The sequence below is a fragment of the Meriones unguiculatus genome, chromosome 11 (assembly GCF_030254825.1).
Source record: "Meriones unguiculatus strain TT.TT164.6M chromosome 11, Bangor_MerUng_6.1, whole genome shotgun sequence".
Classification (NCBI taxonomy): Eukaryota; Metazoa; Chordata; class Mammalia; order Rodentia; family Muridae; genus Meriones; species Meriones unguiculatus.
Window position 1 is genome coordinate 51,746,569 of NC_083359.1, and position 14,579 is coordinate 51,761,147.

The following is a 14,579-nucleotide window of genomic DNA, read 5'->3' on the forward strand; positions in this document are numbered from 1 at the left end:
GTCTCATGTAGCCCAGGTTAACCTCAAGCTCACTGTGTAGCCTAGGATAACTTTGAATGTCTGATCCTTTTTGTTTCTACCTCCTCAGTTCTGTGATTCCAGGTCTCCAGAACTCACCGTTTATGCAGCACTGGGGAAGGAGGCCTCATGCATGTTAGGCAGGCACTTTGCTCTCTGAGCTGTGTCCCCAGCCCTGACCTCCATTATTTTAAGGAAAGACTTGGACACTGCAGACCATGGGCTCTCTTCTTCCATCTGACCTGGGGAAGGAGCCAGGATTTCTCAGCAACCTGGCAATATCTGGTCCCTAAGTAGGAGAGATTTATAGGATCAGAGGCTCCCAGGCCTCCCAGGAGGAGGAGCAGCTCTGTGCTGCGGGCCATTGGCAGCTCTCTGGCTCAAGATGTTCCCATAGGAAACACAAGCGTGGGAAGCACAGCTGTGGGCAAAAGAAGTGCTCCTCTGGGTCAGCAGTCAGCCTGACCCCAAGGAACTTGCCTGAACTTTCCATGGCTGAGACTTTCCATTTCCTTTCTGAACCAGTCTTTGAGAGTTCCGTGGGTAAAAAATTGCATGTGGTCAAACCTGAAGACTTAGGTAGCCTTGGGATCAACATGGTGGAAGGAAAGAATTGACTCCCACAAGCACTGTCCTTTGACCTACACACATGCGTGTACATGCTAGTGCACAAACACAAAATTGATAAATGTAATTCATGATTTTTTTAGAAGAGGAAACAAGGCCTTCTGCCCCAGCACACAACTCTTTGTCCACTCAGGTCCTTCTGTTATTCATGGATGTGAAATTCACATGACATGAACGAGTTCACTTAGGATATTTACAACTTATGATCATATGAGCACCACCTATATCTAGTTCCAGAACATTCTGTTACTCCCCAATAAAACCCAATACCCATTAGGCCATCACTACCCATCAACCATTTCCACTAACCCTTGACAACCTATATATCTGTTCATCTGTGTGCACATGTTCACCTGTTCTGGGCATTTCACCAGGTGAGACACATGGCACTTCCTTCCATGCCTGGCTTCTTTCATGTACCATGTTTGGAAGGGTTATCTGAATTGCAGTATATATTACTATTTTATTCCTTTCACAAGCAAGTAATATTCAACTGTATAACAGACTATATTTAATTTATCCATGGATGGACATTTGATTTGTTCCTACATTAGGACTAACTATGAATTGTATTGCTGTGGACTTTCACATACATATTTTTACTTGAGATTTGTTATATTATCTGAGAGTAAATACCTTGATGATACTGTCTCTGACTCCAGACCTCTCTATAGTTGAGAAAGGGGCCTGTCTACTGTGCACCTGACCTGCAAGGCTGCCCTGGACAGCAGTACAAATTATACACTGTTTAACTCTAGGGAAGATTCTTGAAGATTTGTATTTTCATGAAAACAATTTACCTGCAGATTGAAAAAGGGATGTGTTTTCCTAATTCTGTAAATGCTTCATGTTCTGCCTTAGACCTTAGACCAAAGATTCTCTCTATTGTAGCAATTAACCTCCCCATGACCATTATTTAACTGCTGGCTTTCAATACATTTTTTGAAGAATGTATATGATATACAGCATTGTTTTTGTTTTCTTTTCCAACTAGGTAAACAAAATAAAGAACCAAAGGACTGTGTGCATTATATCATATTCCCCACAAAGAGGAAGAAAAGAAAATATTCACCAACCAATGAACGAATTTACAGATGTTAAAAATGTTGTATGCCCTTTCAGTGAGATATTGTTCAGCCAATAAAAAGGAAAAAGTGCTGACACCTGCTACAACAGTTGAAAAAAACTACAGCAAGGGGGAAAAAACTGGTCCCAGAATGTGACTGAACAAAGGCTTTCATTCACCTGACTTGTCCAAAACAGGCGAACCTGACAGCCTGCATGGAGCTGGGGTGAGAATGTGGAATGACCTCGGTGAGCACAAGATTTAGCTGGGAGAAGGAGGACACTAATTTTTTATTAAATTACATTGACAGTTCCATAGCTTGTAAACTCATTAATGACCTGTGAATTGTATATTTAAAATTGATTCATTTATGCTAGATACATTTTATCAGAATAAAACTTTTTTAAAAACAATTTGTACTTTCTCCTTTTTGTTTGTTTTTGAAACAATTCTGTATTCCAGACAGACCTCACATTCATAATTACCCTACTTTTACCTCCTGGGAACTGAGATTTGCTGCTACTACACTTGGTTTATACCATCATGTGTAAGGTCTGCTGTGCTCCAGGCCCTGGAAACACAAGCCAACAAGAGCCACTGTTCCTTGCTTCCGTGTAACTAATCATAGAGTGTGGGAGTTGTGGTGGTTTGCATGAAAACGGCCCCCATAGGCTCATATATTTGAATGCCTAGTTCCCAGTTAGTAGAACTGTTTGGGAAGGATTAGGAGGTGGGGTCTTTTGAAGTAAGTGGGGCCTTTTGGAGTGGGTATGGCCTCATTTGGAGAAGATGCAGCCTTGTTGGAAGAGGTGTATCACAGGGGGTGGAGTTTAAGGTTTCAAAAATCCCATGCCAGACGGAGTCTCTCTGTCTGCCTGCAGATTGGGATATAAAGCTCTCAGATACTGCTCCAGTGCCATGCCTGTCGGCTCCCCACCATGATGATTATGAACTAATCCTCTGAAAATGTAAGCAACGTCCCAGTCAAATGCTTTGTTTAATAAGAATTGCCTTGACATGCTTTCTCTTTACAACATAGAATACTGAATAAGACAGGAATCAAACAGGCAAAGAAATGACCGAGGGCTCTAGCCACACTTATAACCAGGACACGCACCAGTGCACAGACCCCAGGATACCCCTGAGGCTTCCCAGAGTGACAAGAAGTTTTTCAGGCTGTGTCTGTAACTGAAGCATGTCAAGGACATAGAGCAGTACAGGAAGGATGGAGGTGGACAACAATCCTGGAGCTGACTAAAGCCGCTCAAAAGCAGGAAGATGCAGCCTTCTGCACCTGTGGGTGATAACAGCTTTATTGTGACTCAGCTTCTAGCTGAGGATCTTGGGTCCTGGGACCTCACTCCCACCACTAGTATGTCCTTGTCTGTCCTTCCTACCTGGCCTGGGGGCTTGTCTTAGAGTTTGGGTTTGGGATGTGCTTGGAGGGTGGGATAATAGGCCTGGGGACACCCCCACTAAGGCATAGCAGGACAGGACTCCCTGGAGGTGCCCAGCATCCCAGAGTCTCATGGACTGGCTATTTCAGTTGATCCCCAGCTGGGGTTCTTGCTGGCTAGCTGCTGGGGCTGAGGCCTTCAGGCTACCCATAAAAGGAGAAAGTCAAGTGGACCTGGGAATGCATCCCAGGCTCCATGCCTTTTTTCCTTCTTTTTGTACTAGCCTGCTCTAGATACAGGAGAAGGAAGGAGACCCGAAGGCCAAGGAAAGTAATTTTCTACTTCATATCCCCCAAGAAGTTAGCTTCCAGAAGGTTCTATACACTCTGTGAAACTAGTGTAAATTCGTCAATCCTGTGTCCTCCTCTGACACCAGGACAGATGTCAGCTAAGGCTCAGGCATGGCTCAGAGTGATCCTCATACCACAAAGACAGTGAGACACAGATGATTCTACCCTAGCTCTGTAGCCCTGACTCTATTCTGGGTACCTGTGGGCCTAGTTCCTTCCTCCTTCCATGTTGTCTCTGTCAGACTCAGATAGGCTATAGGTTTGCACTGGGCTCAGGGAGGCAATTTCTTTTTTCTTTTTTAAAAGATTTATTTATTTATTATATATACAGTGTTCTGTCTGCATGTATACCTGCACATCAGAAGAGAGCATCAGATCTCATTATTAGATGGTTGTGAGCCACCATGTGGTTGCTGGGAATTGAACTCAGGACCTTTGGAAGAGCCATCAGTGCTCTTAACCTCTGAGCCATCTCTTCAGTCCCAGGGAGGCATTTTCTAACCCTTGGAACTAGACCATCAAGGGGTACCAGGGACAGGGGACTCTGGTGGCCTCTCAGGACTCAGGTCTTTCTTCCACCCCTTCTGCTTCCAGCCCCAGGAGGCTCTCCTATCTCAAGTTTATTGTCACCTCCCAGGAGGTACCCACTGTCTCCTAGCCTAGGAGACAGGTACAGGTTAGCAGCCTTCAGTGTTTAGACCTCCCTTCTCTGCACTGAGGGACTACTTAATTTATGTCTCTGATCTAGATTGTGTGTGTGGCAGGGCTATGGCATATGGTTAGGACCTCAGTCAATCCTGCTGAGACAGGAAGCCATATACTTTTTATGCTCCCTGGATGAGAAACATATTGCCATATACCGGTATAGGTACCCCAAAGCTACTCTTCTGGACAATCCTGCTTCTTCAGCTCAGAATTTACTATTTACTCAATATTTTAAGATCCTTGACTGACTGCCTCCTGTGCTTGTATAAACCCATGAATAGCAAAGACTGTGAGAGTTTCCTGCTAACTTCAAGTTCCACTTGGGTCCAACACTCACATCCCCACCTATATGGGGACACCTAGTCACTAAAGGTTTGTGAAGGCTCTACCCTCACAAGTGGAATACATTCCTGTACCCAACAGACCCCAAAAAGGGAGGTAGTCCCTTTAGCCACATGAGGCTGTGGCTAGAAGGTGACTCCCAAGAGGAAGAGGGAGAGAGAGAGAGAGAGAGATCCATACCAGAACCTGATCTCTGGTTGTACTTCCTGTTGCTGTACTTTCCAGCCTCCAGCTAGTAGTGCCTTCTTGTCACCTCTTACTCATCAGGAGGCTTATCTGAGCTACATATTGCATTCAGTGTTAATTTGGATTACAGTGAGGTACTGTCTCAATAGATTAAAGATGGACAAAGCTGGAGAAGGAAGGATGAAGTGTGTCACTGATTTGTGGCAATTTATTTATAGAAGCTGAGCTAGAGAAGTGAGGAGCAATTGTGCACAGACACTCAAACAGGTGTACTGTATGTACCCATTCTACTAGCCAGTCCAGACTAGGCAGAACTGAAGCAGAGGCATGCCCTGAGTCCTATCTTGGAGACATATTTGTAGGATGCTAACTTTGCATCAAACAGCCTGACACTATTCCCTGTGTCCCCATCCTGAGAAGCCCTTTGTGCCTGCCAAAGCTGTTTCTTCAAGAGGAAAACATACTTTCAGGAACACAAAAGCTAGTCTATTGACTGGATTGAGATTAGATTGAGAAAGCCTTGAAGTTCTCCATGACATAGCTCAGAGCTGTGAGTACTGTATTACTGTCATTAGCATATTTTATATGCTTGTATACACATATATATGTATATAAAAAAAGAGCTCACTGATCAGGTTAGGCTGGCAAGAATCCTCCTGCTTCCATCTCTCCAGTTCTGGTATTACAAGCAGGTGTTGCCACACTTGGCTTTTTTCACACTGTGTTCTGGGGATCAAACTTAGGTCCTCATTTTACCCACTGAGCTCTCTCAGTCCTCTATCTTCATCACTGAAACCGGGGATCTGGGGCCAAATATGACCATATATACCTGTAATATAGCCCTTGAGAGGTTAGGAGAGAGCGGTTTCATATACCAGGTCATTCTGGGCTACATATTGTAACTCTGTTATAAATGCAAGCATGAGTGAGTGAATGAATGAAGAATGAATGGAACTAGTAACCCAGAGAAACTGCTGTTTATGAACAGCAGTTACTCTGAATCAGAAGGTTAGAGTACATGGCCTTTCTAATTAAAAGGTGCCATGGTGTCTCCCTCGAATCTCCACCCTTGTTCTCTCCCTTAAGGCAACGTCAGCCCTTAGGAGGTGATAGGTCATCAATAGGATTGGCATCCTTACAAAAAAATCCCAAGGGAGTTTATTTCCCCTTGGACACAGCAGCAGGAACACCATGCTTGAACAGGAAAATGGGTCTACCTTTACCAGACTGAACAGGAAAATGAGCCTTCACCAGAATCCAAGCCTGTATGTGCCCTCATCTGTGCTTCCAGCTTCCAGAATTGCAGGAAGTAAATTTCTGTTGTTTATAATGGCATTTTGTTATACTATACTAGCCTGGATAGATTAAGACCTAAGGCCCTAAATGGGTGTGCTGGTATATGTCTGTAATCCCAGCAGGAGGCTAAGGTAGAAGGATGCCATTAGAGTCTTATAGTGAGACTATGTCTCAAAAACAAAAATAGGGCTGGAGAGATGGCTCAAAGAGCACTGGCTACTTTTGCAGAGGACCTGGATTTAGCTCCTAGCACTCACTTGGAAGCTTACTATTATCTGTAACTCCAGTTTCAGGGATCTGGTACCGTCTTCTGAATTCAGTAGATACCAGGCATACATGTGGTGGACAGACATACACTCAGGCAAAATACCCATCCACTTTTTTTTTTTTTTTTTTTTTTTTTTTAATTTCAAACCAAAGCAAAAACAAATGCCTCTGGTACCCTATATACCACATGGCCTTGGAGAAAAGAGAAAAGTCACCAAGTTTCACTCTGAATTCTAAGGTAAATCTTTTGTCATGTAAAGCCCTCTACAAATTATCAAATTCAGAGGCTGCTACCAGCTCTCTAGGCCCAGGTTTAGCAGTATCTGCTCTTTTCTCCTTTCATCTACAGACCAGGCTGTAGGGATCCGAGTGGGCCTGTGCCAGTTTCCCTAAGGCATATCAACCATAGAACAGAGAGAGGTGTTTACTGGCCACTGCCGAGACTTTACATACATTTGAAGACTGAGCTGAGAGCCTCAGCTGGGTCTTCTTCTTCATCATTGACAGGGTCCTCTTGGTGCTGATGAGGTGAGAACAAAGAATTTGTGGTGACACAAAGCCAGCACCACACCTCCTGAGGCTTCCACTCATCATGTTAGAGTAAAATCTTATCTGCCTTTCACACCTCCCCTACTTTACCACAGGAACTCACAGTGATGACCCACAGGGTATATCAGAAGGCTTAGCACAACCTCTCAAGATTTTCCTGTTATTTGCTGAGTCTGACTCTGGGCTTCAGCCTTCAACACCTAGATAAGAAGCAAGACAAAAGGCCTTTCCTGGGCTGGGGGCCAACCACAGCTCAGTGCCACTATTAAATCAGGCAAACTCTAGGGGTTCTAGGGATCACTGGCAGCAAGTTTAAACAGTCTAACACTGATCTTTGGAAAGTTCTTCACGCTCTGATTCCTAATCTCATCATCTCTAAAAGGGGGCTGACAATGAAAGACCAAAAGATTAAAAATCAGCTATTAATTAAGGCCTGAACTAGATGGGTGGAGAAGTCCAGTAATGCCCTGAGAGGAAGGACCACCTTACTGCATTCTTTCTCCACCCACTAAGATACAGTTGCTAGGAAACTGGCCCATCCCCCTAGGGAGGGACACCAGGTCATTATGGTCTGGGGACCTTCCTATAGCCAATCAATTCAAAATGTAGCATTTTGACCAATAGATGCCTGCCAGACAGGAATCGCCCCTACCTTGGGCATGCTGGGAGGGACCAGAGTCTTTAAATCACCCAACTAACTAACATGGGGCATGGGGCGGGGCACTTGGCTCCCACTGCTCTCTCTGTTGGGGGTGTGGGCCCAAGCTGCAGTTTGTAATTTACAATAAAAACAACCTCATGTATTTACAGCGGAGTCTGTTTATTCCTGGTCTTTTGGGGTTCATGAACTGGGCAGAACAACAACAGTGCCAACTCCCAGTGTTAGATTACCAACAAGCCATGCATGTGTGGTCAGGGGACATGCACACACACATGAGCATACACACACTCAGTAAAAAATTGCTGTTTCCTCAAGACCAACAAAATGTATGTCATGAGAAAAGCAACAGTTATGTCAGCCTTCCTTAATTTAGAATTTGGTTTGGTATTTATTTAGCGTAAAATTATGGTAATATATATATATATATATATATATATATATATATATACCACGTTGTTAAATTTTAAATCTTCTATGTGAGTCCTGTCTGCACCCAGGTTTCTTCTTTTTTTTTTTTATTTTTTTATTTATGTATGTGAATGTTCTGTTTTTCACACACACCAGAACAGGGAATCAGATTCCATTACAGATGGTCACGAGCCACCATGTGGTTGCTAGGAATTGAACTTAGGACCTCTGGAAGAGCAGTCAGTGCTCTTAACCGCTCAGCCATCTCTCCAGCCCCTGCACCCAGATTTTTGATGAAGGATTAAGAACACTGCTACAAAGGCAAGCCCTTATTTATTAGAAGCAGGAAAGTGAGCTGGGATGCAGATCAGTGGTAGAATGCTGGGCTGGCATGCACAAGACCTATGGTTCAATGCCTAGCACTGGCAGTAAAAAAAAAAAAAAAAAGAGAAACCCACAGCAATAAACAACAAATGTTAGAATCCAGACCAGCCTATATCACAATACAGGCGCCCAACTGAGGGAACAGTATGAGTCTCTAGCTAAGAGTCAGATGTCTGGGTTTCTCACTTGGGAGTTTGCAATCTCAAGACATATCAAAGGACACAGTAGCCACACATCACCTTCCTTACCCAGTTCCCTGCTCAAGATGTAAAATTCCACCCCACCCCCCTTCTTCAGAGGCATATAAGAATGTACACCTTCAGAATCCCTGCCATGCTGTCTATCTCTAGGGCTAAGTTTTAACTTTCCTCGGAGCCCTTGACACACGGTTTGCTGTCATCTGTTTGTTTGTTCATGCATTAACATAATCTTTAAACAAACTTCTTACTCCCCAAAATCCATTTCAGTATCCCCCTTAAACTCCATATCCAAGACCTAAGGAAAAAAAAAAGTAAAGTCTCAGAACAATGAAAAACAGATTGATAGCAAGTTCTACGCTGGTAGCAGAGACTTGGAGAAGAATTTAAAGGATTAGAATAAAAGAAATTAAGACTGATGACACAGAAAGGATCAATAATCTCACTTTGAAATGGAAATCAGAGGGCAACAGAGCAATGCCTTAAGAATACCAAGAGAAAAATGATGCCTCGTTTAAAAATTTAAACCTATCTAAACTAGGCTTTATTTGAGCTGCTTTGGAGCCACCGAATCAACCTTCAACCTGTAACTTTTTTTTTCTTTTTTCTTTTTTGGTTTGGTTTAGTTTTTCAAACCAAACCAAAATAGAAAAAAGTTTCTCTGGATAGCCTTTGCTGTGCTGGACTCACTTTGTAGACCAGGCTGGCCTCAAACTCATAGAGATCTGCCTGCCCCTGCCTCCCAAGCACTGGGATTAAAGGCCTGCAACACCAAGCCCAGCTAACTTGTAGCTTCTTATTATATGGTGTATAAACTGATATAACTAAGTTAGTTGTTAGTCCACTCAGTTGTTGAGTCCCCTTCGATCAAAAGTATGCTCAATGATATGAACACCAGAGCTCTGTACAGTTCACCAAAAAGGTATATGGGCTGCTTTCTAAATACAGTTCTATCCAGAAGACCACAAATACAATAAAACAACACAGGCAGGATTCTAACCTAGCAGGGCTTTCCCACCTTATAGAACATCGTGACCCACCTTGCAGCGCTCTTCCTGATGGTCTTTGGGGGGAATGTCAGGCTCATGTGTGGGCAGATGAAGTTCCTATTACACCTGAGGTCTGGCAAATTGTTGGTAGCCTGGGGAGCTTTCACCCATTAGCTCCATCTTCTAGGTGCACTTGGATTCCTGCCCTCAGGGATCACCAGGAGAGCTCTTCTCAATCCTCAACTCAGACCCATGTCCCCTTGAGCTGCCTGCCTTTGTGAAGGGATGTCAGTGTGCAGGTTCCAACTGGCCCTCACCTGGCTGTTCCACCTTCTTGTGTTAACTCCGGTCTCATAGCTATTAACCTGTACCAATGTGCTCCATATTGTCCTCCTGTTCATGAATCATTCCTAGCATCCTATATATGAAAGGCGTAGAACTAGAGTGTTCAGATTCCAGATAGCTTCAAATTTGAAAAAATTTGCAGATTCATAATGAAGTAGCCTGAAGATGAGAGGAAGCCAAGTCTCACATATGTCTTCTAGATATTATCTGGATTTTTAGAAATTTTATTTAAGTGTGTGTGTGTGTTGGGGGGGGGGGGTCCATACAAATGCAGGTACTCATAGAGACCAGAAGGGGGTATTGAATCCCTTGGAGCTACAGTTGGAAGGATTTGGGAGTTGCCTGAACTGGGTGCTGGCAGCCAAACTCAGATTCTCTAGAAAAGCAGCAAGTGTTCTTAACTGCTGAGCCATCCCTCAGCCCATCTGAAGGTGTTTCATTTGTTTGTTTAGAAACAGGATCTCTCCATGTAGTCCTGGCTGTCCTAGAGTTCTTTTTGTTTACTAGGCTAGCCTCAGAGCCTCGGGAGCTCTGCCTCCCTCTGCCTCTCCAGTGCTGGCATTTTAATTTTACTCATGCACCATCACACCTGACTCATGTTATGTTTTAAATAACTTTGCTCATAATCAAAATTTCATGGCTTAGAATTTACACTTCCTAGAATTTGCAATGAAATTATCCCAGATCTTGAAGCATTTCAGATTTTGGATTTTGGAATTGGGGATGCTTAGAAAGGGTGTTTGTTGATCAAGTCCCAGCCTTAATGTTTTGAAAACATTAAGATGTAACAGTTCTAAATAAAAAAATAAATTAAAAAAAAATGTAACAGTTCATTTAATTCTCATGTCAGCCCTAAGGGGCAGTCACAGACTTCTCTGGATGGATGATGTGCTGACTGGCTGGTTAACTTTGAGACAGGATCTCAAAGTCCTGGCTGACCTCACACTCATTGCATAGGCTCAGATAGTCTCAAACTTGTCATTCTGCTTCAGTCTCATGATTGGTTGAATTATAGCCTGGGTCAAGGAGCCTGGTTAAGACCTAGTTCTTTATCCCCTTTTACAGAGGAAGAACAGAGCTACAGGACACTTAGCAGCTCATGCAAAGTCACACAGCAGTGGCACCCACATGCTAGCACAGGCAGCAATACCCTAGACTTCATGCTGTAGCTGACATGTTTCTTCTGAGGAGGTCTGGGGAGGAGGAACTCTCCAGAATGCTCGTTAAACAATGTAAGTGCAGCTTTCGATGAAGTTCACAACTAAGCTGATGGTGATGAAATCAGAATAGTAGTGACCTTAGCAGGCAGGGGCAGGCACTGAAGAGGTATTGGCTAGGAAAAGGCATAAAGGAACCTTTTAGAATACTTCATTCATATCTTTATCTAAATGGTAATTATCCTACTAGAATCAGGCATAAAAATTAACTTCAATGGACTCTTAAATTAACACTTTCCCTATTTTTCTGTTATGTATCTGCCATTTCGCCCCAATAGAAACACTCATTAAAAATAGCAATCACGTGGGTTGAAAATCCTAAACTCCAAAGCACCAAATCAGAAACTTTTTAGTCTAAACATGAAAGCACAAAGGGAAAATTCCATTTGACAAAATGTTGTTTCATGCACCAAATTATTTAAAATATTGTCAAAAAGTACCTCGGAACTGTATAGAAATGAAACAGAAATGAATATTGTGTTTAGGCATGAGCTGTAGCCCCACAAATTCTCATCATGCAGATTTGGAAATATTCTTAAATCTGGGGACTGGAGGAATTTTAAATCTGCAATGGCTCTGTCCCCAAACATTTCAGATAAAGAATTCACAGCTGCCACATCTGGACTTGGAGTATGTGTGCAAAGGTCCTCCACTGGAAAAGTCTCATAGAAGCTATAACATAGACTATTATCCTTTTCACATACAAGGAAATTGAGGCTGAGAAGAAAGAGACCTTTGACTACAATCCCAGAAATGAAGACTAGCAAGTGGCAACCCAGGAGCCTCTAGCTCATCCACAGCCTGTCTTTTTTCCTCTCTGGCTGCTGGCTGGGCTAGGGATGGCAGAAGCCAGAGAGGCCAATGCCCGTATTTGCTCAAGCCCTGAGTTCCCTGCCCCCTCCTTGTTGCAGACTGATGTTCCTTTTGCTTTTGTCCTTTTTTAGTCAAGGCACTGCCTGCCAAACTCTACATTCCTGACAGGGACTCAGGCAGGTGGGGGTGGGGACTGAGGTTAGGCCTGAGGCTGAGCCCTGGCAGACTCACCTTGTAGCATGCTTCTGTAGGCTGTGTCAGCAATGGCATAGATGTGGGGCGGCATCTCATGCCTCTTCTTGCCTTTGTACATGTCCACAATCTTCTCTGAGTAAATGGGTAGGTGCTTGTAGGGGTTGACTACAACACAGAAGAGGCCAGAGTAGGTCTGCAAAAGAGAGCCAGGCTTAGTTCTGGACCTTTGGATGGGTAGGGAAGCTCCCACACCCACAATCAGTAACCTCATGCCATGGTGAGGAAACTAAGGCTCCTCAGCAGCTCAGCAGGATCCTTGTGACATCCCTTGTATTCAGGACACAGGGTGAAAGAAGAAAAAAGCAAGGTTGGGATCCCAAACCACCTGTGGTTGAGTCTTAACCAGTTCCGCGCTCACTTCTAAGCTCTCAACCCACCACTGTCCTCTACCTCACTAAGCCTCAGGAAGGCACATAACTTGTATGTCTGTGTGCACATGTTTATATATGTAGGGCACATATGCACATGTCAACATGGGGCATCTTCTCCATTTTTTTCCTCTTGTTTAAAATGGGCTCTCTCACTGAAGGTGGAACTCACATATTTGATTAGGCTGGCTAAGCATAAACTCCAAGAACCCTCCTGTCCCTGCCTCCTCAGCATCACGGGGACAGGAGGAAGGCTCTCCCCAGCATCACAGGGACAGGAGGAAGGCTCTCCACAGCCAGCTTTCCCCATGGGAGCTGGAAACTCAACTCGGGTTCTCATGCTTGGTCACCCGGTACTTTACCAACTGAGCCATCTCTCCAGCATTTCCAAAATTCCTTTTTTATTTATCTCATTCTGATTTTTTTATTTGATTAAAACATAGAGTGCTACCTAAAGAATACCAATGGGCAGTGGTGGTACATACCTTTAATCCTAGAACTTAGGATGCAGAGATAGGCAGATCTCTAAATTCATGCCATCCTGGTCTACAGAGCAAGTTCAAAGACACTCAGGGCTATACAGAGAAACCGTGTCTCAAAAAATAACACAAGACAAAAGAATACCAATAACAATGTGGTTTTTAATTTGTAAACAGCAATGAAATATCTAGCACACAAGTCTGAGTAGAGGGTTATGTGTGGACAGTAGGACTGTCCTAACCTTATATAGAAAGAGGACAATGTGGTTGAATGATGCTATTATTTATTAAGGAAGTCTTAGAAGTAATTTTTGTTTGTTTTTTGTTTTTGATTTTTTTTTTTTCTTTTTGTTTTTGAGACAGGGTTTCTCTGTATAGCTCTAGCTATCCTGGAACTCTGTTTGTAGACCAGGCTGGCCTCCTGAGTGCTGGAATGAAAAGCATGCACCACCAGGACTGACCTCTTAGAAGTAATTTAATAGCTTAGGAATGTAAATACTGAGAAGTGAGGTGACACTGAAATACAGTAACATACAGTGCTAGCCCCCAGCGGGAGGAGGTGGCTACTACAGCATGTTCACAGGTGAAAGAAAAAGCCTGGAAATGTGCTTCAGTGGGTAGAGGGCTTGTGTAGCATAGAACCCTGGGTTCCATCCCCAGCATCATCTAAACCAGCTATGGTGGTGCATGTCTGTAATCACAGTATTCAGAGAATCAGGAGTTCAAAGTCATTCTCAACTACAAAGCAAGTTTGAGGCCAGCTTGGGCTATATGAGATCCCGTCTTAAAAAAAAAGAAAGAAAAGAAAAAAAGAAAGGTGATGGTGGTGGTAAAACAACAAAGACTAAAGACTAAATGTGAGAAATAACAACAAAATTCAAAAGCAAGATAATAAATGCCTGCTGCTCATCACAGCTGCAGAACTGATGAGAAGGAAAACACTCTCAGGCCATGGTGGCCCCAAAGGCCCTAGCTCTATACCTCAGCAGTATCTGTCTCTCTAAGAACTTCCAGGCGAAGAGAGAGTGGAGCAGTGACAGGAGATTCATACCAACTAACAGAAATCAAAACAAGAGAAGCTCTGAGGAATGTTGAGGTGACTGTGGGGATTGCTACAGTGTTGAGTCTTAAAGGACAGGGAAGAAGGCAGTCCAGATCAGGATTCAGAAGGCTTGGAGGCAGACAGGGAGACAGGAAAGGAGGATGTAGGCAGTCTGAGGCAGTTAGGGATAGCCAAAGCTGCAACAGTCAGAGGAAAGAGGCATCTGTGGAGGTCAGATTAGCTGGCCAGGATAGCCTCCAGCTTGGTGGGAGATCTGGCTGGTGTCATTTTCTGACCTGGAAGGGCCAGCTGCAGTCACCCACACACACCTGCGCTCCTTCTGTCCTCTTCAGCCCCAACCCCTTGACATACAGTAGGTACTAATTAAATGCTATGCTTACTAAATGATTACCAAGGGTTAAGTTGAAATCTCAAGGGTAGAGGTAGCTTGCCCTTGCCTGTATGTCCTGGTGACCTTGAACTGCATACAGTACATGTTCAGTGAATATCTGCTGAGCGACAACTGTGGCCTGTTCCTTACTAACCCCGATATACCTAGGCTCCCAAAGAGTAGTGCCAATCAATAATCATCTGAATGAAAACTAGTCAGGCCCCACC

The 14,579-nt window shown here is 43.7% G+C and overlaps 1 protein-coding gene across 2 annotated transcripts in view; it reads right to left on the reverse strand.

Moving 5' to 3' along the window:
- Myh11 (myosin heavy chain 11) overlaps nt 1-14,579 on the reverse strand; it is a 115,673-nt gene that overhangs the window by 67,205 nt on the left and 33,889 nt on the right. For both annotated transcript variants that reach the window (XM_021657551.2, XM_021657553.2), the window contains one exon: nt 12,049-12,205. In XM_021657551.2, the coding sequence (XP_021513226.1) occupies nt 12,049-12,205 (157 nt within the window). The remainder of the gene's footprint in view (nt 1-12,048; nt 12,206-14,579) is intronic.